Source organism: Camelus dromedarius, chromosome 6, assembly GCF_036321535.1.
Source record: "Camelus dromedarius isolate mCamDro1 chromosome 6, mCamDro1.pat, whole genome shotgun sequence".
NCBI classification, from domain to species: domain Eukaryota; kingdom Metazoa; phylum Chordata; class Mammalia; order Artiodactyla; family Camelidae; genus Camelus; species Camelus dromedarius.
The window spans coordinates 63,824,726-63,849,716 of record NC_087441.1 but is presented as its reverse complement, the minus strand read 5'-3'; the positions used below and the strand labels follow the sequence as shown (position 1 = coordinate 63,849,716).

General features: G+C 41.0%; 2 protein-coding genes across 16 annotated transcripts in view; one reads left to right on the top strand and one right to left on the bottom strand.

Annotated features, from left to right (window-relative positions):
• The window catches only part of DOP1A (DOP1 leucine zipper like protein A), a 93,982-nt gene extending 87,694 nt beyond the window's left edge, over positions 1-6,288 (top strand). For 12 of the 14 annotated variants that reach the window (XM_064486911.1, XM_064486917.1, XM_064486913.1 and 9 more), the window contains 4 exons: positions 235-1,269; positions 1,823-1,879; positions 3,384-3,536; positions 3,747-6,288. In XM_064486911.1, the coding sequence (XP_064342981.1) occupies positions 235-540 (306 nt within the window). In that variant the 3' untranslated portion in view covers positions 541-1,269; positions 1,823-1,879; positions 3,384-3,536; positions 3,747-6,288. Of the gene's footprint in view, positions 1-234; positions 1,270-1,822; positions 1,880-3,383; positions 3,547-3,746 lie in introns of all 14 variants that reach the window. The other 2 variants (XM_064486910.1, XM_064486909.1) reach the window with 2 other exon arrangements.
• Positions 1,268-24,991, bottom strand: PGM3 (phosphoglucomutase 3). Of its 2 annotated transcripts, XM_010980280.3 has the most exons (13): positions 24,902-24,991; positions 23,199-23,404; positions 21,451-21,635; positions 19,778-19,845; positions 13,470-13,603; positions 12,148-12,343; positions 10,205-10,362; positions 8,918-9,001; positions 6,329-6,427; positions 4,716-4,829; positions 3,720-3,842; positions 2,742-2,915; positions 1,268-1,683 (listed from the first exon to the last, which is right to left on the bottom strand). In XM_010980280.3, exons 2-13 carry the CDS (start codon positions 23,400-23,402, stop codon positions 1,594-1,596), a joined length of 1,629 nt encoding a protein of 542 aa, XP_010978582.1. In that variant the 5' UTR covers positions 23,403-23,404; positions 24,902-24,991; the 3' UTR covers positions 1,268-1,593. The 2 variants fall into 2 exon arrangements, with proteins under 2 accessions (XP_010978582.1, XP_064342993.1); XM_064486923.1 differs by lacking the exon at positions 2,742-2,915.

Here is a 24,991-nt window from a genome sequence, read left to right as displayed (position 1 = left end):
CTAAGCTTACTTGTGCATTCTAGTTGGAAAATATTACCACAGTGTTAGACACTCAATATACAATTAATTGGCACCAGAAGGCCTCAGTTAGAAGGTTTTAGCCAGTCTGGAATAAAGACTTCATGTCATCATTTGTATTCCTTTCTTAACTCTGTTTGCTGATGTTATATTCTTTTCAGTTTCCTCATGTACTACACTGCCTGTGCATAACAATCCCCCTTTTGTTTTCTGCAGAAAAATCCAGAGGAGGACAACTCAGGGAGAGCGCTGGGCTGGGAGCCGGGGCACTTGCTGCTCACCGTGTGCACTGTGCGCAGCCTCGAGCAGCTCCTGCCCTTCTTCAATGTGCTCAGCCAAGTCTTCAACAGCAAAGTCACCAGCCGATGCGTAGGACACTCAGGGAGCCCCGTCCTCTACTCAAACGCCTTCCCCAACAAGGACATGAAGCTGGAAAACCACAAACCGTTTTCCAGCAAAGCCAGGCAAAAAATAGAAGAGATGGTAGAGAAAGATTTTCTGGAAGGGGTGATAAAAACTTGAGCACCACAAGTGGTTCCATTTAGTTTAAATGTAAATGTAATTATTTAAAACAAACATTGCCCTGAGTTGTATAGTTTCTTCTTTTTTGTATGTAACAGAACATGTTTCAGATTGTACTTAATTTAAATATTTGTAAATAAGAACAAATGTCTGAATGTGGCCTGAATCAAGTTTAAATATTGTGGGCTCATAGTGATTATGGTGCCTGAGAGAGATCTATATATACGTATAGAGTCCATTACAGTCCATTGTTTATTGTCCTGAGTTGTCTTAAACCTGCCAAATATACACTGCACATTTTTATCTATTGGTTTCAGGCCTTGTTTAATTTAGATTGGTTGGGGGTTTCTTTCTTTCCCTTATTAACCACATTCTAGTATTAGAATGGTGCCAGTTCTCTGTCAGAGGCCTGGTAATGTATCATGACTAGCTTCTCCCACATACCTTCACGGAGAGGAGCGAGAATGACTGAGCCTGGGCCATGCAGCCCTGTAAGTGCAGCACCTCAACCTCAGTGTGCAGGGGAGGTGCACACTCACACCTCTGAAATCCTGATGTCATTGCAGAGGTAAGTCGTCTAAGAACTGTTCTGAAGACTCTGCTGTGAAAAATTTGCTTGCATGACGTCTTCTCCACCCTCCCCATTTGTATCAACAGTGGTGAACACCAGCACTGCAAAATGACACTTTGGTGAAGTAACGACAATGGAAGAGACATCACAAAGCGCTGGTAATAAATAAAATTTAATTTTCTAGCAGCCTTCATGAATTTTGCCTTGCTCATATTATAAAGTTAATGACAGAATCATACACTTAAGTGCCAATATTTTACATTAGTGAGATTGATATCAGAGGTAAATTTCATTTTTTTCAGCTTATCTATTTCTAAAGAATTATTCTGGTAGTGTTTAAGAAAAACAATCAGATCTAGAAACCAGTAAGGTGCACTGTAAACAAACATTATAAATGTGTTTGAAGCTGTCACAATAATGGCAGTACTATTATTTTATAAAAACTTTAAAAAACCAGTTTCTCAAGAGTATAAAAATTGTCCTCAGAAACCTGATTGAGGTCTTTCTCCCACTCCTCCAGCCAGCTGAAATACTGCCAGGCTCACTTCATATGCAAGGCTGTCCGCACTTTCCTGAAAATTACATGAAAGGCTATTAGATGAGAAAGACATGGAATCTACCACATTACCTGCAACTCGGGGTGGGGGGGGGGAAGCTTTCTGATTTTGCTTCACTAACATATTCAAATGAGAACTTTTTTCCATCTTTCAGTAACAAATTACAAGACCCTTAAATAAATGGAAAACAAGTCACATTCTTCTGAATCAGGTAAGTTCTTGGTTAACTAATTTTATAATCTGATTTGATTATCATGCTAAACCTCTGAATAAATTCAATAAAACCTAGTCCTTAAAGGCAAGAAGGCTACAATTAGCCTAAAAGTAACTCATTCTTCAGGCCCGAGTTATCCTCTCCTCATCCACCAGGCATATTTATTTGCTATATTCTGGGATGGCCTAGGATTCTGCAAAAAGCTGCCAGCTACTGTATAAATTAATTATAAATGTCTCCTTCTGAGTCCCTAGTGAAGCCACTTTAACTCTGCCTCAACCGAGCACCCACTTGTTATCAAGGGTTTAAGGTGACATACAAGAGTGTGTGAAGAGGGAAAATTATATAAAAGGCTTTGACCGTATGAAGAAAATAGAGGTACACAGCAAGGCTGTCATTTAAAGGGAATATTCTGAAAAACAAATTGAAAGTCCAGAGACAAAGGTGAGTTTCAAGCAGCATGGATGATGGTACCAGTTGATTTAGAAATGGATCTCACAGCTGGCTGTTTTGATAAAGCAAAAGGATTACGTTTTTAAAGGAGGAAAAAAGTATAATCCACTCAAGGATAGATAAGCTTAACAAAACTAAGTATTGATTAGTTACTCATGCAACAGTTAGAAATAGGACATTTTCAGGAAATCTAGAATAAACCAGAAGAAAAATATTTGGGGAAATTTTGTTCCACTATGTAACCCTACTATTAATGAAAATAAGTAATAAAACCTAAAAAGGCCATAAATCTCCAAGACATTAGAGATTCCCACACCATTAAAATAGCTTCTCTCCTGCTACCACCTTCCTCTAGCTCCGTTAGATGATCACGGCCCCTTCCTTCAACAGCCCGGTCCCAGCTTACTTGCGAGTCTGCTTCTGCGTAGACTCGGACTATGTCTTCTGTACCCGAGGGCCGCACAAAAGCGCGGGAAAGCTTGTACTTCTTCACCAGGTCATTGATGGCCTCCTGGAGTCCTGGGGGTTTAACCACTTGTCTTTCAGCATCTGTGGTGCTAATAACTTGCCTGTCTGCCACCTGTGCACAAGCATGTCCTATCGGTTACTCTCACACTCACCTTCAGAAGCTTAACCTGTTCAACGTAACTCCCACCGAAGATTAACAGGCCATTTTAACAGGAACGGACCTACATTTCAGCTTAGTGTACCACAGGACAGCACTGAGATTTCTACAGACTGGCTTATACTTGTCAGTAAACACTGTATGACTTAGTCATTGATTAAATAGTCTTAAGTATTTTAAGAAAGAGGATCATGATAAAAATTTCCTTAAAAAAAAAAAACAAAAACCTAAAAAGTTAATCTCATCAGCAGGCCTTTCTGTGAACTCTGGCTTTAATCTTTCTGTATAGTCACCAACAGAATATTTAAAAAGAAATCAATTAGCGATTTATGGAAATTTATTAGCATATTTATCTGAATATGGAAATCAATTAGCAATTTATCTGAAATGCCTTTAAAAGCTCCTCTCTCTTTCAACCCACAGATTCTACTCCTCAGCTTCTAGCCTCTGGTAGTGCTCTGTGAACTGAGAATAATGCAGAGGAAATATTTCACTTGAAACAGTAGGCTATCCAGGATCTGCTTCAAAGTAAGATGGGGGACGTGGAGAGCACTCGCTGAAATCGGCTGAAGCTGGGTACAGAGAGGTTCATTATTTTGTTCTCTCTACATTTATAATAAAATCTTTTTAAGTGATATGTACTATTTATAATAAGTTTTAAAGATGTGAGAAAATAGTCTTTTCTACGCAATATGTATGTACAAAATAGAATTATTTTAGTTAATTTTCAGAAAAGTAATTTTAAAATCTCGCTCACACCTTAACCTTGAGCTGTCTGTTTGGAAGATCCGTGTAGAGAGCATCCCACTGCTGTATGGTCAGGCCCTTCAGAGCCAAGACTGCCTCAATCACCAGCATGTCAGAAATAGCATCACCAGTTGCCTGCAAGGAAGACAAGAGCACAAGCAAAGCTTGGATGTGAATGCCTTCTGTCTGTCCTGGCTGCCTCCTCCCCAACTCAGCACTACTGACTGGTGTGAGGAGACATGAACACTAGTGAGGGAAAGGCATCTGTGGAAGACAACAATAAAGGGTATACAAAGAATTCTGATACTAGCTTGCCTTCAATCTTCCTGCTAATCTATAGAATGAAATTAGACTGGCTAACTCTTAGGATTCGAGCATTAACCCTCTTATGACTCAGAATTTTCTCTAGATTCCTTCTGAGATACTGTGCTGTGACGATGGAAGGTAAAATGGAGAAACAGGAGTTGGTGTTAAGACACACTTCAAGTTGGATCCATACTCTGCCATTCAGTAGCTCTGAGTCTGAGTCTATGTTTCATTTATAAAACAGGAATTCTAATGCCCCCTCTCCCTGTGTTACTGCAGGCATCACAGTGAGGTATGTGAAGTGCCCAGCGTGTACGAGACACTCAGATGTCACTTCTACTGCTTTTCGCTGACCCACATTTTGCTCTTCCACTGCCACTCTACACTCCAGTCCCAATAGTCTGACCCACATATGTCCTTTGTCAGGGTTATTTTTCCTGAATTTTCCTCAAAAGGTTGGATTAAAAAATATTTAGCCTCATAGATATTTAGTTTACATGCTTCAGATTGTCACGTAATAGTAGCCTACACCTGGAGTCACCAGACTCAACTACTATCTGTCACCACATTTCAGTGTAAGTCTTAACTGTTGCAAGGAAGCTGCCAGGACTTCTCCACTTTGTTTTCCGTACAGCACATAATTCTGCCCACCTTCTGGATAAAGTAAAAGTAACCAAGAGCCCACCACCCCATAGTTCTGACCTGGTTAAACAAGTCAATAACGTTTTCAAGCATCTTAGCAGCTTTGCTTTTCTTATCTTCTAATTCTTTTGCTAGTTGTTTTATCTTCGTTTCAGCAGCTTTACTAAACAGGACCTATAATGAAAGCATACACAATCGCAATACTTATGAATGAGGCATAGACAGTGTTCTATCATCCTAGCTAAACTACTTTTGAAACTCTCAATGAAGCTGGAGAAAATGAGGGGAGAAAAAATGGCAGCCTTAGAATGAACCCACAAGATATTACAAGGAGGGTCCCTTTATGGATTGATTAGAAGACTGGTTATCAAAATGTAAAGAGCTGATTACAAAGCAAGTATCACACTGGCAAAGGTGAACGCCCACAGTGAGTTTATAATGCTGCCTTCAGCCACCTAAGCCAGTTCCAGGCAACCAGGTTCCTTAGGCTTTATCTGTAAACATTTTACTTTGAAGAATGTAATTCGTTGCAACTAGTAGAGTTTTCTTGTCCTGCATTTTTAAGGATATAAGCTAGGCAGAAGTAGAAAAGAGTTTCATCATATATACCACATTATGGCAAACAGTGCCATGGATATTTAGTTTAATATACATCGTGTTCCTCAAGATTCCTGTCATTTTGCATTGCCTTGCCCATGACCTTAGTGCCTTCGGAGGCCCCATGCTGAAGACGAGTAGCACACTAGATTCAGCCACTTAAGGAAATACATCTGTCAGTGAACTAAGGTGCAGGCTGGTCACGTGTTCTTTGGGACCACGGCCACTCCCATTCATTTATCCTCCACCAGAAGGTCTGAGCAGATGCAACACACATCTCGTGGCCCACAAAGACTGAAATATTTACTATCTGCCCTCAAATCGTTTACCAACCACTGCATTAGATCACTGAAGTTATATTTTAACTGAATTTTCTAAGAACTTACTATTTTTCTTCTATTTAAGGCCTCTACCAGCCAATTTCAAATTAATGAAAAGGATTTGACCTAGATAACATTGTTGGCTACCTGAAATCCATTTATGAAATAAGGCTAGTATAAAAATATTTATTAAAGTTCTGAACCTTATGAATATACTAAAGACCTATTAATAGACATTAAAGTGGTGAAATTTATGATATGCAAGTTATATCTCACTTTTTAAAACTGTCTGCTAAGAGCCATAAAAATTTTATATGCCTCTTGTTAAGTTATAAGCAACTAGAAATGAGTTTAAAATAATTCTCAACCTTTCCAACACTTTTCAATTCACCACAGCTACTGAACTTGACTTTTGCCACCTACGGCCAGGTGAAGGAGAATATTTTAAATGCTGTATAGACCGCCCATCTGCTTGTAGGGAAATTAAGAGCTACGTATTTTTTAAGAAACTATATTACAGGAACAAATTAGTATTATTTCTTTACACTCAAAGATCATTATATTCTAAAAGAGAGGCACCATTTCACAGAACATAAAAACACTAACTAAATCTTATTCTATCACCATCCCAGTCATTTCAACAAAGTGTACTATTACCTATTACTACCCAGATACAGAATCCCATTGTAAAAAAAAAAAAAAAAAAAAAGTGGGGGTAGGAGCTAAAGCCAGGTTTAATTGTTGAAAGGAACTTACTGTGCCGTGCCCATTTGCTTCAAAATAAACTCCAATGTCAAACTCTTGAGCCTTGTGGTGCAAATGTTTCACACCAGTTTTAGTGCAATAGACAGGTACCTGTAACACACATAAAGAAACACAGGTACCTGTAACACACATAAAGAAACACAATAGCAGCTATTCAGTCAGCAAATACTCACTGTGAGCCTACCGTCCCAAGGATAAAAGGAACAAAACCTCCTGGAGCTTAGTCTAGTAACGAAGACAACCAAGCAATTCAAAGACAGCATGGTAAGTGTCACTGTGGGGGAGTGATGGCACTGTAGAAGCACACAGCCAGGGGAGAAGCAACAGGAGAGAAGACGGGGCCCCTTCTAAGGTAAGGAAAGATTACAAGTGGGGCAGTGACATGATCGAACTGTACAGAGCTCAGGTTAGCTACAGTGTAGAGAATGGCTTAGTAGGGAGTCTGCAAGCCATTCCTATCAAGGGCCTGATGACTAATGTTTTAGGCTCTGCAGGCCATGTAGTCTCTGTCACAACTGCTGGATTCTGCCACTCCAGTGCAAAAGCAGCCACAGGCCATACGGAAACAAGCCTGGCAGAAACAGCCGGCAGGCTGGGTTTAGCCCACTACTTGCTAAACCCTGGCTTAGAAGGTTAGGTGGTTACTAAAGCAAGTCCCAGTTAGAAATTATGGTGGCTGGAGTAGCAACAGTGGGTAGCTAAAGTCTCAGATGGATCTGAGAAGAATGGTGAAGGAAAGACTGTAGCAAAAGTACAAAAGAGAGATTGAGCTCAGATCAGACTGGCATTTGACTGGATTTCAGAAACGTCAGGAATGGCTAGGGCTAAAAATTTTAACCCATAAGAGAATGCTGAGACATAACAGTTTCAGATCTTCTGTTTCTTCAACAGGACATCTTACTACAAGAAGTTTTTAAGACAGAAATTAAGAAAATACTAGAACAGTTAACCCAAACACAGAATCCCTGTGAAAGGCAGGCAACTGGGCCCCCAGATGGAGTCCCTTGAGTGAGTTTGATATGTGTAAATCAGGGCATAAACTAGCAGCCTTTAGATGTGTTATTTTGCCTACCCACTATTTCTTTTAAATTCTGAATCTGCTGCCAAGACTTTAAAAGTCAGAAATTCACATGAAAATTCAGATTTCCAGCTTTTCTTGAAGAACCTGACTAAAGGTGACAGCAGCTGGTGCTGGTCCACCCACGATACTCATTCCCTGCCCCTAGCCTCATCCTACAGGCATCTGACTTGGCCATTTCTGCTTTAAAAATAATGAAATGGCAACAAAAACTAGTAAAATGCAGGAATTTGAAAAGGGATACACAAATACTGGGAAATATTACACTAGCCAGGGGGAAAAAGGATAAAAGCAAACAGACCCAACTTTGGCCCCACATCTTCTAACTCTTACGGCAGGTGGTGTGGGGCTGATGCTGGCCATCTAGTGGATGTTGGGGAAATAGAAATGAAATCTACCAACGCAGAAAACATCTCCACAGAAGACTAAGAAAACAGTTCTGTTACTAAATAAGCACTAAGCCAGACTGTCATGCTCATCACAGGCCATCTGCTAAGAGACTGCCAAGACAGGAGGAAATTCCACCCTTTTATGAAGCTGAAGATAACTAGTAACAGAGATCTCTCTGTCAGGCTCCTCTGAGCCTGAATAGGTCCTGTCCTTGGCCATGTCTCCAAGAGCCCAATCTTATGAAGAATTTTGCTAAATCAGTTTAGCCAGAATCCCCTACCCTCAATACTTGATCAAAGTCCCCACCCTGTACCATCTAATCACCCATTTTGCCTTTAGCAAAAATCCTGTTTTAGATTGGTTTAGCCAGAATCCCTGACCCAATATTCCTCTTCGTGATTCTCCATCCACCAGCCCCCTCCCCCTACACTTTATTCTTTGGCTACAAAATCCCCACTATTCCTTGCTGTTCTAGGAGTTGAGCCCAGTCTCTCTCCCCTACTACAACACCCCATGGCAATATACCTACTGAATAGGCCTACTTCTCAAGATGATGTCACGGTACCATTTGAGACACAGTTTGTCCTAAATCTACCTGATGCCTGGGGTGGCCATCGGTGTTAGCTAACTGCCCTTATCCAAAGAGACAGTACAACTTCTCACATCTGACAAGTAGGTTGCTATCTGGCTCTAAGTGGTGCCTAAGTTACACTTGAGACTGGGAGATGGGATGCTATCTTCCTTGATGTTTGTGCATTTCAGAGATGTGAGTCCAGGCCCTTATGGAAAACATTTCTGAACTGTAAAACTGACTTATTTTGCCTTTAAAAAGATTGACATTCATTACAAAAGGACAGAGAAAGAATTTACAAGTTTTTTAAAAGAAATGCTCTAAGGAGGGAAGGAGCAAAGCCTCTTTTCCTCTATGCAGCAGGGACGATTGAATTTTTTCTTACTTTTGATTTCTGTGTACCCTGAAGTAGACAACAGCTCAGCGTCATGCACTAACTACAACCTGTTCATTTTTATGAAGGGCATCACTTTCCTCACAGAACTATCTTACAACAGAAGGTAATTATTAAGAAGCTAACAGATTAAAAATGGTGCAATACCTTCACAACTTCTTCAAGATACCGTGTTGAACTTCCATTTGCATATGCAGTTTGTACAACACCAATATTCAGACTTTCTCCAATCTAGACAAAAAGTGATAATTACCTTGCCATCAAAAATTAAAATCCTACAAAAAAAACATGAGAGTTCTAAAGGATGACAAATTATCAGCCAGTACAGCTGTGCCTTAGTTTATACAACAAACGACTCACTGAAAATTTACATGTATGCTAAAAAGGAAGCTAAAATTTTTGAGCATTATTAAAAGCAATTCTACAATAAATTTTTTTTAATCACCTCGTCTAGTTTATATTAGACCACAGTTTATATTAGAATTTGCCCTCAGTGTTGTACATTCTGCGGGTTTGGACAAATGAATAAGGACATGTTTCCATCTTTACAGTATATATAGAGTATTTTCAGTCCTAAAAATCCTCTGTGCTCCACCTATTCAACCCTCAGCATCCATTCCCCCCCACCTTGCAACCACTCATCTTTTAACTGTATAGATTTTATGGGGTTTTTTTGGCAGAATGTCATAGAGTTGGACTCATACTACAGTATGCAGCCTTTTCAGACTGACTTCTTTCACTGAGTGATATGCGTTCAAATTTCCTTCATGTCTTTTCATGGCTTGATGGCTAATTTCTTTTTACTGCTGAATAAAATTCCACTGTCTGCTGTCTGGTTGTGTCACAGTTTATTCACCTATGAAGGACAAGCTTGGCTGCTAAGGATCCTTTTTTAAAAGAGAAATCTTTGGTTTCTTGATCTCTTTCTCTTTAGCTTTTTAATAAAAGTACACACTGAATTCTTAAAGTATAGCTTTTCCAGATTATAATCAATAGTTACCATTGCATTTTATACTTAAAGCTAGCCTGAGACTTCCAAAAGAACAAAACAAAATAAATCTCATGTTACTAAGCTGATCATAATCATAGTAAGTAAATCTCTCAGAGATTTTTCTGTTTAAAGTTGAGGCTCTGGGGAAGGATGTTCATGGAACTCTAATTAAAATGTCAGTAATAAAGAAACCAAAACTTTATAAAACTTCAGATCATGGAATTTTGCCAGTATGAAAAAGAAGTGAGTACCACCTTCAGGTTTCAAAACCAGAGCCCCAGCATTGAAATGATTGGAATTACAACTTCTTTTTGTATATTCCGGCCACAAATGTAAGGAACTTCCCATGAACTGTACCTCCTAGACATTCAAATGACTGCGAGCTACAGAACAATTCCACCAGTGAGCCCTGTTTCACAGGGCAGCCAGTCACCCCACCTTACCTCCAACACGAGCTCTTTCAGGAAACTGCTAATTAGTGTCGCTATCTTGTCCCCGTCTAAGAGATGAAAGTGACCATCCACGTCCTGGTAGTAATAAACGATTCTGTCCGCATCTCCATCAAAGGAACAGCATCTCTCATTGGACTTCATTTCAATTCCTAGCACACAGAATAATTTAAAACCCATTTCAGTCTAGGAACTGGGAATAAAACTCAACATCAAAAATTTTAGGTTTTTCTCTTACACTAGTTACTAGGGAAAATTTTTTCAGTTAAGTACTGATTATAACTGGCCTTTTGTGTTAACGTGGAAGCATGTCCACTATAACCTTACAAGAGCTATTTAAAATTACCCTTCCAAATAAAAACCAATGTCTTAACTTTTAAATACTTTACAGGTTTATTGGCATTTTTACAGGGTAAATTCTTTCACAGCTAACTGAAAAAGAAGCATTCAAAATCCATCCAAGCAGAAACTCGAAATGACACTAAAATTCAAATTCCACCTTATCAGCCAGTGGTTTGGCAACACAGGATCCCACAGTGTTTGGAAAGTGACAGGCACTGAACTGAATACAATTTCCCTAGTACCACCATGTCCTTTACAGGGAAAAATCATCGCCAACAGGTGAGGTATGTGCTTTGATTTAATTCTGACAAAAGTAATTTTTATTTGGTCACATCATCAATAACAAGAGACACTGGTAATTAAGCGCAAAGAACTGTAACTTGCAAGAGTGAAGTGGCTCATACAATTTTCGTAAAGTTACTGAAACCTCAGCAACTGTGACGCTAAATTTATTTGAAACACAGCAGCAGACGGACAGACTCAACACAAGGCAACTAAGAAGTCAAAGTTTGCTTTTTGTCTGGCATATGAATACAAGCCACAGGAAAGCAAGGACTGAAGGTATGGTTCATCCTGTAGAGTGGGAGGGAGGACCAGCTCAACACTCAGGGAACGGACATAGGAGGGACACAGAGCTGGATGGTCAGTAAAGGTCAAAACAAGCAATTCAATGAAAAGGAGCTCGAACTGGTTGACTAAACTGAAAATGTCAATGTTTACTACAGGGAGGCAAGGGGAGGAGGTGGGTGGATTCTGAAGAAGGCATCTGAGGGTGGGGGCGACTCCCCTGCAGATGATCAGCGCCACATGAGGAGGGACACTTTCTGATTTCTGTAAAGAGAAGCCTGAGATGCCACTATTTAAGGGAAATCACAGAATTTTTAAGTGGTGGCAACTAATGCAATTAAACACACTGACACACACACACACAGTAGACCAAACAAAATACATCGCAAACCAGGTTTGGCCCATGGGCTAACAACTTAAGATCTGTAATGCAGCCAAATACAGAATAGCTCTGACTACAACTTCTACCTGAAGAGCAGTCTTCCCCCTAACATGCCCACTGCGGATTGTGCACTTAGAATGAAGCAGAGCTGCCTTCCCTTCCCACAGTGCGCCTGATCCAGCTAAGGTAAAAAAGAATGCTGCCTCCTCTTGCTGTCCTTCAGATCAGCCATCTTCAAAGTGTGGTCCCCAGACCAGCACCACCAACAAAGCCTGGGCCCATGATAGAAATGCAAATCCCTGTTCAACATGACTCCTTCCCCAAACCTACAGAAGCTGCAATTGGGTGGGGTGGAGCCCAGGAATCTGCGTGCTAACCAGCCCTCCAGGTGAGTCTGATGCCTGCTCACCCTTGAGAACCACTGCTCTGGAATACCACACTTTCTGCTTCTGCCTGAGATCTGCACCAGATTTCCTCCACCCTGAGAGGAGTCAGGTGACCCCCAGGCAGAGCGGCCCAACAAGGACAAGGCCCAGACATCTGACAGCGCCAGAGCCAGGACTCACTGGACGACTCTTCACTCGCTGGGCCACCTCTGTCAATGAGACTGGTTTCCAAGAGCTCTAAACACAAATGTTTTACGTACCCTGTGGAGGTTTCTGATGAGTTTTCACAAAGTCGGCCCCACAGAAGTAATTGAGTTTCCCTCCAGATCCATCATTAAAGAGCTGAACTGACAGCCCCTGGGAGAAGTAGGGTTTCATCTCCCCCAGCTTCAGGGCCCCTATGCCATTGGCACAGTCCACCTTAAGTTTCCTATGGTCATCTCCACTGCAGAAGGCCTTGAAAGGAAAAGACACACGGAAGAAAATTTTCAAGTTTTAAAAGTGAAGCCTACTATATAAAAAAATAAGACTAAAAAAAAGTTTCTGCTATATAGAACAAGGAACTATGTTCAATATCTTGTAATAACCTTTAATGAAAAGGACTATGAAAACAAATATATGTATGTATATGCACTACCAGGACATTGTGCTGTGCACCAGAAATTGACACACTGTAACTGATGGTACTTCAATTAAAAAAAAAAAAAAGTGAAACCTAAAGCATATGTCTGTATATGTAAACATCTTTATTATTTCAGTTAAACCATCTATTTTACCCCAGGAAACAAAACACATTCAGATAGAAACTGTAAAACACCAGAGTAAAATTTTAAAACACCATTTTTTGGACCCTGACACTGAACAGTTTCACTGACTGAACAAATCATGGAAATGGCGCTTTATTAGCATTTAGCCTCAATTAAGCAGGGTCCCTTAAAAATAAGACCACAGTCCACATTACATGACAGCCATTCAGATGTGGGAGTGAACAGAGATGAGTGAGCAGCAGGAACACCCATCGTCCTCTTCAGGGCAGGGAACGGCATGGGAGTGTTCGGCTTTTTCCTGTTAGTCTCCTCTCCCATCCATCCTCTCCCCAGAATAGAAGCCCTATGAGAGCAAGGGCTTGGTTTTGGTTAACTGTGCCTAACGATAACATATACATACCCAGTATTTGCTGATCAAATGAACTGTGCCCCTCAAGTCTCGTTCAGGTTTAGGAAGCTAACATAACAAGAGGGAAAGCTTTCTCAACACAGATGCCTCAAGCATGAGGCCAACAGCACCTACAGTAATTCTACGAGCCATGCATCTGAATGAGTATGTGTGAAAACCGCAAGACCACCACCAGGTTTCTCCAGCAGTGATCTCAGGACACACTACGTGCCTTGCCAAGTAAATGCCAACACGGAGTTAGCAGGATACAAGGGCCAGACCTTGTGTAGCCCTAGAAGGAAAAAGGAGATAGGCCGCATTTTTGGAAAAGTAGGAGGAGAAACAAATATCTAATTAAAATAAAGTGTTCCACTGATGTTACTTTATACATCTGATCAAACTCTACCCACATTCAAGAGCTTTTCACCTGTCCAGTAAGCTCCACAAAGGCCTTGGAGAGCTTCTCGTAGTATCCTTCCGTGGTGGCCTCTCCATACTGGCCACTGGTATTTCGACAGTACACCATGTAGTGCAGCTGGGGCGTTGTTAACAAGCCGTAATCTGCCACAGAAACACAAATGGCAATTTACCACATTACTTAAGAAAGAGTTTCATACATACTGTATGAATTCCAGGGTGACAAATCCTCTTCCAAAAAAGACATCTCGGTGAACACAAAAACACTAACTTTTAAACTATCCAGAAAGATGCACAAACATCAACTGAAATCACTATAACTACACATCACCCTGTGATATATAAGAAATATATATTTGGTCTTTGGCCCCATTTCTGGCAGAGCTTCTAAACCCTTGGAATTTCCTTAGTGAGAACAATTAAGGTGTCTTCTGTTATGTTAATGAGGTGACTTTTGGAAAGCCCTTAGAAACCTCTGGATGGGGCTGGTTGCTGGGGAATCACCCCTGTGATTGGAAAGCAGAAACTTTCAGTTCCCTCCCACACCGCCCCCCCCCACCGCTTCACCCCTCATCTCCAAGGAGTGGAGAGGGGAGGGGGGAGGGGCTAGAGACTGAGCTCAAACACCAATGGCTAATGATCTAATCAATCGTGTTTATGTAATGAGGCCTCCATAAAAACCCAGAAGGATGGGGTTCCAGGTTGGTGGGCAGGTCCAGACTGAGGAGAGTGGCCTGCCCGGAAAGCATGGATTTTCCACACCCCTTCCCACAAAAATCTCTACCATCTGGCTGTTCCTAAGTTAATATACTCTTTATAATAAACTGGTAATCTGGTAAGTAAAGTGTTTCCCTGAGTTCTATGAGCCTATCTAAGCACATGAATTGACCCCAAGCAGAGGGCTGTCAGAAGCCCAAGTGATGGGCATCTGAAGCGGGGGAGGGGCAAGGCTTGGGCCACTGAGCCCTTAACCTGTGGGATCTGACCCTACCAGGTAGACAGAGTCAAAATTGTTTGGTGGTGGCCGAAAAGACTCACATTGGACAGATATTCAATTCTAAAAGAAATATGTACCACTTTTGATTGCAAAACCCAATCATTCAGTATAGACAAGTAACAATGTAAAAATAGACCAAGATAGGAAACAACTGAGTTCTATTTCCAGTAACATTACAAACTACATAAGTCAGATGAACCCTCCTCCTGAAAACAACCAAAAATGCTAGACAAGAGAAAAATCTCCTTTTAAAAAGAACTGTAAAAGGAATCCAAATTGGAAACGAAGAAGTAAAACTGTCACTGTTTGCAGATGACATGATACTCTACATAGAAAACCCTAAAGAAGCCACCAGAAAACTACTAGAACTCACCAATGAATATGGTAAAGCTGCAAGACACAAAATTAATATTCAGAAATCAATTGCATTTCTATACACTAACAATGAAATAGTAGAAAGGGACATTAAGGAAATGATATCATTTACCATCGTGCCAAAAAAAATAAAATACCTAGGAATAAACCTACCCAAGGAGGCAAAAGACCTGTATGCCGAAAACTGTAAGCCACTGATGAAGGAAATGTAAGATGACGTAAACAAATGAAAAGATATATTGTGCTCTTGGGTTGGAAGAATCAATATTGTTAAAATGGCCATACTGCCCAAGGCAATTTACAGATTCGGTACAGTCCCTATCAAGTTACCAACAACATTCTTCACAGAGCTGGAACAAAAAATGTTAAAATTTGTATGGAAATACAAAAGACCTCAAATATCCAAAACAATCTTGAAAAAGTAGAACGGAGGGACTCATGTTCCCTGACTTCAGACTATACTACAAAGCTACAGTAATCAAAACAGCATGGTACTGGCACAAAAACAGACACAAAGATCAATGGAACAGAATAGAAAGTCCAGAAATAAACCCACGCACATATGGTCAATTAATATATGACAAAGGAGGCAAGAATATACAATGGAGAAAAGACAGTCTCTTCAATAAGTGGTGCTGGGAAAGCTGGGCAGCTACCTGTAAAAGAATGAAATTAGAGAACATTCTCTAACACCATATACAAAAATACACTGAAAATGGATTAAAAACCTAAATGTAAGACCAGATACCATAAAACTCCTAGAGGAAAACAGGCAGAACACTCGCAGACATACATTACAGCAATGTATTTTTTGAACCAGTTCCTGGAGTATTGGAAATAAAAGCAAAAATAACAAATGGGATCTAATTAAACTTAAAAGCTTTTGCACAGCTAAGGATACCATCAACAACAAAAAAAGACAACTTACAGAATGGGAGAAAATATTTGCAAATGATGTGACTGACAAGGGACTAATTTCCAAAATATACAAACAGCTCATACACCTTAATATCAAAGACATAAGCAACCCAATCCAAAAATGGGCCGAAGACCTAAACAAGCAATTCTCCAATGAAGACATACAAATGGACAATAGGCACATGAAAAAATGCTCAACATCGCTAACTGTCAGAGAAATGCTGGTTAAAACTACAATGAGATATCACCTCCCACCGGCCAGATGGCCATCACTGAAAGGTCTACAAATGGTAGATGCTGGAGAGGGTATGGAGAAAAGGGAACCCTCCTACACTGTTGGTGGGAATGTAGATTGGTGCAGCCACTATGGAGGTTCCTTAAAAAACTAAAAGTAGACTTACCATGTGATCCAGCAATCACACTCCTGGGCATATATCGAGAGAAAAATAAAATTCAAAAAGACACATACATCCCAGTGTTCATAGCACCACTATTTACAATAGCCAAGACATGGAAATAACCCAGATGTCCACCAACAGATGACTGGATAAAGAAGATATGGTATATAAATATACAATGAAACGCTACTCAGCCATAAAAAAGAATAAAATAATGCCATTTGCAGCAATATGGATGGACCCAAAGATTGACATTCTAAGTGAAGTGGGCCAGAAAGAGAAAGAAAAATGCCATATGACATCATTTATATGAGGAATCGAAAAAATTATAAGACGACTAATAATTATTATTTTGATTTCTTGAATATGTGTAAGCACATTTGACTCTCCTTTATGATTGGATTATTGCATTCTGTTGATTCTTATTTTGTAGCTGGCTTTATTCCTTTGATAACTATGTAAGTACAATAGGTAAAGATCTAATCTGTTCTTAAAAACAATAATTAGGACATACATGTAAACTAAAAAAACATACAGTATACTGCACTATGTATTTACATGTAATACAATCTGTATGTACAGTCAAAAAAATTTTTTAAATAATAAAAATAAAAATAAGTAAATAAAATTAAAAGAACTGTAGTACTAACGTTACAAAGGAATTAGGCCAACATCTATGTGAAGGGAGAACTCCAGGATTTGAAGCCGGTTTTGCTCTAACTAGAAATGGAGCTAGGGTTCTTAGTGCAAAAATACCATGCTGGTCTAAGACATGCAAGCTGGCAGACCAGGCCCTCATGAGGCCAGGGCCCCAAAGGACCATTCTTCAGTGAATCAACCCCGAGAGCCCACTCCCTGGAAAGCTGTCCTGGCACCAAGCAGAGCAGAGGGGAAAACCCACCCCTGAAGGGCTGTTACCACCAGCACAGGCCTCCCAAGGACTTCCAGCCCATGCTCACAGAACCACAGAATCCAAAAGCACCCTGTCATCAAAGAACCTCATCATCCAGCAGCCAGGCAGAGCCACAGGGCCCCTGGCAAAAGCAAACATTGAACTCCGCCAGGGAAATACACCTCAAAGATGTCCTACAAATGATTTTCCAAGAAAAACAAACAGCTTCTAGGCAAAAATAGCTGAAGACACAAGAAAGGCACCAAAAGCAAGAAACAGGAGAAACAGCAAAGATGGACCAGGATCCAGCAAATATTCCTTGACTAAACTCATCAATGAGCTTCAAAGTCAAGCACAAGAGTTTGGACTGGAGGCCAAAAGTCACTTTAAATTCTCGAGCCCAGAAATGGTATTCTGTGAAGGCACCTTTGGCTCTGGTACAAAGATTAGCTGGGAGGAGGTGGAAGAGCTCAAGAAAAGTGGAGAAGAGCTTAGACTAGTTTAGTGGAAGTGTGTAAGGAGAGAAAAACGATACTCCAAAAAGACATATGAAAGAATAAAACAAAAGGATTTTTGTGACCAACAAAATTACCAAATAAACATTTGCTAAATGACTATTATAGACAGTTACTCAATAAAAAGCCTCATCATCTATTCCACTGATAACCCAGAAACCTCGAAGCCCTTCACAGTTCCAGTCTCACCACGTATCACAGAATCTTGTGCACTCATTACTAATTTCAACTTTTCCCATTTCGCTCATTGCCGTCAGTCTTGCATGAGTTTCCAGTCTCTGAGCTGGTCTCTCTTCCTTTCTTACAACCTCCCTCCCTCCCTCTCTCTCTACCCAATAGCCAGAGTGACTGGGTTAAAATGAAAATGTGATCATACTCTTCACACATAAAATCCTTCGATGGAGACCCACCACACTTTGAGTAAAACCCCAACTCTTACCACAATCTGTAAGGTGTGGGACGATTGGGCCCTGCTTACCTCCCTAACCCTATCTTCTCCTCACTTCCCCCTGTGCCGAAATACATTAAGTTGAAGAGAGAAATAAGCAAAAGTTTAAAACAGAAATCACTCTCAAGTTTTTCTAGACTAAAACACTTGAAAAGTGATGGTTCCAGAGTTACAATGACAGGGCTGAAAAGGTCCACCATTCTGGGGACGGCAGAAAGAACACAGTGTGGGGCAGGGTGGATCAGGGGTGAGGGGTGGTGGCAGTTACCCAAGTGCAGACATCATCACTCAGATCCGTGCTTTCAAACTGTGGGCCCGAGCCTGTCAACGGGTCATGGAATCTACTTAGTGAGATACGACCAGCATATTTCTGCATTTTCTTAATGAAACAGATGAACGCATGTTGTGTGGTATGGGGTAAGGCCTGTTAACTGAAACTCATTTCAGTTATACACACAAGCACACACGTCATAATACAAAATGGCTTTCTTCCTATAGATTGTGATATGCAGTGAAACAGACTCCCAGAGGGTTGTGCATAGCAGGGAATCAAAAAAAAAATGTCTGATGAACTAATGAGTGCATGAATAAAAGAATACACATGGCTGGAGCAATGGCGGTAAAGATGCTCATTTAGAATTGAGGCAGAATGAAAGCAAGAGGTGAGAAACGCCCCATGTTAAGAGAGAGAGCCTTGTCTTGTTGCACAAGACCAAAAAGGAGCAGTGGCCAAGGATGCAGAAGTTAAAGAAAGGGGGAGGTCGCAGTGTGGAGAGCTGCCCAGACATCAACTGAAGTAAGAACTTTAAAATAAAAATTCAGAAAGTTATTTTTAGCTTTCAGTATCCCTTTCAGTATCTGGCAAAAGCTCGACTCCTCTCCCTAGGGAAGCGTACGTGCAGGTGGCACGGCGCACTGTATCAAGGGGTCCACAGGGTCCCTGCAATTTAACCCAACACGCCCCGGAGGCCGGGGCCCCAGGTTAATCCCTGCTTTACACCAGATGAGAGTGGGGGGGGGATACCTCCCCAGAGGGGCAAGGATGGAGACTCGCCCACAGCAGGCTAAGTAATGGCCAGAACAGCAAACAGAGACGGAAACCGGGTAAGCTCTGGGAAGCAGCCAGATTAACTGAGAAAGGAGAGAACTCACAGGAGACTGAAGAGGTCAAGAGGAGAGATTTTTAAGTGAGAAAGATCTGACACTAGGAAAATTCACCTCTAAGCACAGTGGAGTTACTGCATTCACAAAATGAACAACCAATGTGAGAAAAGGATTCTGGCCTGTTTTGTTGCATTTAATTCTTCTTCATTTGATAAAATGGAAAAAAAATCTGTCAAAACTTAAAATCATGATTACAAGTAGGCCAAAGATATTTTCCATCATTATCTGACCTGTAATAGCGTCCAAATGTGACCAGCTATTAGGGAATACCTGGTATTGTCAAAAACTCCCCAAAATGAACATCTTCAAGTCACTCCGAGGGTTTTTATATCAGAAAACTCAGTCTTACTAAGGTAGAGGAAGTTGTTTAAGATCAGCATTTCCTACATATACTCTCCTACAGGTAAAATAAAATATGTATGCCCAGAAAGTTTTTTTCAATTTTTTTTTAATTTAAAAAGCTAGTAGTTTGTATTGAGTTCGTTGTTTAAGCTTTGTTTATCTGTATTTTCAAACTTTTCTAAATTAAGTACGTATTAATTTTGTGGTTTTTTAAAGTTTTTTCAAAGATTAATTTAATTTACAACTTTGAATAACGAATAACTACATACCATGGACTTGACCTCCTAAAACAGTCACACCGTCTATAACAGACTGTGAAAGTTTCTCACTGCTTGGCCTAGGAAAGAAAGGAAAGAAAATGATATATCCCATCCTGAGACCAAACGAGTTGCTAGTTCTGACAGTAAATGCAGAGATTATGTGCTACAAGTTTAAGAATAGTAAGTCCATTGTAGGTGAACTGAATGAAACCTGCCAAGCCTGAAAACTCTGAAAAGATAATAGGGGTACAGTGTAAGCATTTTCCAGGAGCCTTTCACAATATACTTCTTAGAAACTTTGGCTTTTAAATGACTTTAGGAATAGCTATAAAGGATACCCTAATTACATCTAACCCAAAAACCTTTTCAAGTTTGACTCTAAAAACACATATACTGCCTGAAAATATTAACAGTAAATATTGAATGCACACAGTGTGCGAAAACGCAGGGCGGGGTGTTAAACCACCAAGAGTATAGAACCTATTTTTCACTTAAAAAAGTCAAAACAAGTTATTTTTCTATCTGAAAATAAAGCAGATCAATATATAACTATCTTGGAGGAAAAGATGTTCTATATCATTTAAACTAGGTAATAGGTAAGAGGCAAATATAAGTGGATGGCTATACTGTGAGACAATAATTTGCTTCAGAACACAAGTCACTTGGCCATTTCTGCTCTCTATAAATCCACAGAGGTATTTGTAAATCCCTCTGGTAACATATCAAGGGTAAAACACCAGCCCAAGCCACTGGGAGACTGAGTAGCAATTTCCTTTAGAAATAATCTCTGGCTAAAACCAGATTTTATGCAAAAGAGAATTCTTTTCTTTCAAGGTGCCCCCCCCCTTTTTTTTTTCCCGCAAACTCAACTTTTAAAACGAATCCAGGACTTATTACTGACATCAGCTGTCTGCCTAGAAATAGCCCTAGGCTGCGTGTGACTTACACTTAAATGTGACTTGGCTGAAAACAGCTTCATCAGAACTTGTGGAAAGGCCAACACCTTTCATGTGTAAAAAAGTTACATATGAAAAGTGTGTATCCATGTACCCTTTTAATCTAATATTTGACAATAATATCTTTTGGTAAAGGAAGGCAAAAGCTACAAATTTGTCATTTGCCAAAAAAGACAAGTGTGTAGAAATAATATAGATTGTTAATGTTTTCCAATGAACCCCAGCCTGGGAAAAGAATATTAATCTACAAACTAACAATAACACAGGTTATCAAGTCAATCTCTAAAAATAATAAGTTCTCTAAAAAGCAGGTGTTCTTACTCTCTACAGGAAAAAAAGTAAACCTACAGAAGTGGATGGGAGACATTTGTAAGGGCTTCTCTTGTGCCGGTATGTTGCGCACATTATTTCATGCAGTCTTCAGGAAGGATTACATGATGTAGACTGCATCATCAACACCGCACAGGTGAGCAAGGTCAGCTCCGAAAGGTTAAGTGACCTGCTCAACCATACAGTAAGTGTGAGAGCTGGACCTTGGATTCCACGGCCCAAGCTGCAGCAGTGACTTAGCTCCCACTTCCTACTGAAAGGACCAGGACGTGGCGAAGCCTCTCAGGGCGGTTCCACTTTACTTGATTCATTCAATTTGCCCCAGGTGCCAAGCCTGAGGGCAATCATCTATGCTGCATCCCCAAAGCAGCTGTGGCCAGTAGCTCTGAGGGTCACCTGGTATCTCTACCGATCACCACGAAGGCGTCCTGGTGCAGATTCACAGCCACCTTCTCGCTGATGTCCATCAACACACTCTGTAAATTCTGATCCTCAGCGTTTGCCAAACAAGTAGCGTGTTCCTCCCAGGATGGTGCCAACATTTCACCCAGAGGATCAACCAATTTTACACCATTGTCTTCCTTAAAAGAAAAAAAAGTAATAAGCCCTCCTTGCAGTCATGGGGTGAGGTGAGGACGTAAACTCAAGCTGTTTCACCCCCGGCAAAGGAGAGTGACAGCCGGGCGGTGTTACTGGTGACCACTACTGAAGGCTGGGTCCTGGACCAGGTGTCGTAAATACATCACCTCAGTAAACCCTCACAAGGCATGCCATCAATCTACCTAATAATTCTATGATTACTTCCACCTTACTCTGAGAAAACTGAGATTCAGAGCATTCGGTTATGTTCACATGGTTAATAAGCGTCAGTGCTGAAATTCAAACATCAAGTCTACCTGACTCTTAAACTCAAGAGCCACTGGGCTACGCTAGCTTCTTTAAAAGGCAGTCATCTCTGCATTCACTATCAATTAACTGACACGGCACATCAGAAGCAGAATGACAGTCCCGAGAGAGCCTTCTCGCTATGACTGGACTGGCCAGTGTGTCAGCCAGTGGGTGGTAGAGAAGTTGAAAACTGACACCCAATTCTGGTCTGCTCAAATTTCTGGAAAGACCTAAAGTCTAGTTCAGAGTGAATGTCAATGTGAAGAAATAGCTCAGAACTGTTTTAAGAAGTGCTTCCAGAACAAACAGTAAATTTGGGGTTCTGCCTACAAGTCATCAATCAGTTATGGTGATTTAGACATTTAGATGTTTACACATTTATAGTGATTGACATTTAGAAGTTGAATAATCAATGTCCTCTGGTTTTGGGGGTGGGGAGGGAGGAAAAGGAGGTTTCAGTCTTTCATTAACCCACATGGCTTCGATTTATTGCTGATTTAGCTACAAAGGCAAAAGTCTCAAGTTCCTGCAACCAAAGAGAAGCATATCATTCAAACCATGTCCGGTGACTCACAGGTAGTACAGAATAAGACAGTTAAATTTTGTCAAAAGGAATACTTTAAAAACTTACTTGTCATAAACATTACTTGTTAGAACCATTGGGCCTCATCGATATTCTGCCATAAGCTCCCTTTTGGATCCCTGGAGCCACATGTCTGGCTGTTCATTCCCTAGCTACAAAAACCTGGAGGGCGGGCGTATAGCTCAGTGGTAGAGCACATGCTTGACATGCACAAGGAAGGTACTGGGTTCAATCCTCAGTACCTCCACTAAAGAAGAAAAAAAAAAAGGAAGGAAAATCTGTCTGAAATTTTTCAAAATTCCTAAGTCTTTTCAAGTATTTGCCCTCTCCCCTTCCCCAGCTTGCCTCCAATGTATTTCATCTCTGCTAAATTAACAGAAGGTAACTTTTTACTACTAATGCTGTCTCCATACAACTAACTTGGAGACATTCTGTTATTTCTCAATATGGACATGCTCCAAAAAGTGACAGTCTCATTTCACTCTCTCCATACCCTTTAAAGAGTCATCAGCTAAGTGACCACTTGTTAAGAGTTGTATCAAATCCAAAGGCATATAACAATGAGAATGCACATTTCTAGAATTAGAATGTGTACTCTGGGTCAACGTGCTCAGGCACTATGGTATGGTCTTGCAAATAAAGGTCTGCTTTATCGGAGCACTAAATACATTACCTCAGGATTGTGTGATGCTGTTACCATGACTCCTATGGTAGATTTTGTCTGTTTTGACCTCAGGACAGCTAATAATCCCATGCGAAACATGACATGATCAAGATGTTCTGCTTTCGTTCGAAATCCTGCAGTCCCATATTGAAGAATGAGTCCATCAGGCTTGGCATGGAATGCTGAGCGCTTTGTAAGAGCATCTAAATCCATGTCTACAAAATTAAGGAATATTTTTCATGCATAATAAGAAATCTTTCCAAGACCATTTGCTCCAAAAACTGCCAACCTAAACTAATAGATCTGTCCTCTCATTCTGAACCTCCTCAAAGAACCCTATGCTTGAGAGAGAAAACACTGGTAGAATAAGCTCTGGGAGTTAGCATTACCTGTAATGTCCACTTCAGTACAGAAAGCAGATGGTCCAGAACAATTCCTGAACCCAGGGCAAACTTAAAATGGTCCACTCCCAACTAAGATGAAGAATCCACACCTAGATTCAGAAAATCCTACAAGATCAGGGATCATCGCATTTTACAAATGGGAAAACTTAATCCTGGGTCTCAGGTAAACAGTCTAAATTTACATGAGGAGTTGGTGACAGACTGAGGCCTAGGGTCACATTCTCAAGTGGACTGGGACTAAATATACAGAAAATCTGGGAAATCTGCGTAGTTCTTCTGCTATTTCCCCAGGCTACAGAGACATATTCCCAAAGGAAAAGCAAAGGGCAAAAGTCTCTCCAAGACTGATTGCCCAGACCTCCTGATACCTTGCAGTGGGGTTTTGTATTTTCATAAGGGAAGATGAGGACACCCTTCTAAATTAAGCTCTGAAACTAGCAACATCTTCCTCTCACCTTTAATTTTAAAAATCAAACATCAGCCCTTAGCTCACTGGTACTTCCTTCTCTGGAATACTCCAACATTAAGTGGAACCTGGGGCTTCCAATCTCAGGTGTATGCACTTCTCACTTCCCAATTAGTTCTTGATGAAAAACAGTCCCATAGCTACCAGCCTCACTATCTTTTCTTTACTGTCCTTCATTGCTTCAATGCACAAAAAGTTTAAGGAAATGGTGAAAAATGTTCGGTTTTGTCCAGCTGAAAAAGCTGACGTGCAAGAAGCTAATTTAGCTTGGCCCAGAGTGATCAAATCTATTTCACAAGCATGAAGACATTTTATTAGAAACTGGCCAGTCGGTAATACATCATGATTATTCGTAAGGGCGTAACCCAGTCCTGTTACATCCAGAACGTCTTTTTTTAAAAAAATAAGAAGATAAAACGCTTCCACCTTTTAATGCGTTTTAGGTCCTAAAACTACTTTCAATGAGTGTGCGAAGGCTTTTACTGAAAGTATTTTCAAGTCCAAATTGTGTTCACGCTAAAAAAAAAAAGTTAAGAATACCCCCCTTCCTTCCATTCAATCTTCAACATCTCGTTAGTTCCCCTCTCCCCGCCGCCCCCGAATCGCAGCATGTTTCCCGGCACCCAGACCTGAGGCCTCCACCTAGGTGAAGGATGAGACCCTTCCCCCGGCTCAAGACCCTCGGGCCCGCGCGACCAGCCCAGTCCCGAGCCGCCCCGGCGAGTAGGTGTGTCCTGCGCGGCCCGCGGGTCGGTCGGCCGACCTCCAGTGAACCCTTCTCGCCGCCAAGCCTCGGGGCCCCGCTCGCCTCGGGGCCCCGCTCGCCTCAGGGCCCAGCTCACCTCAGCCAGGGAACTCCCCTTCACCTCCGCCGCGCGGACCAACTCCCTCGCCGCCGCGTTTGGAACAAGACCGGACTCGCAGACGTGGCC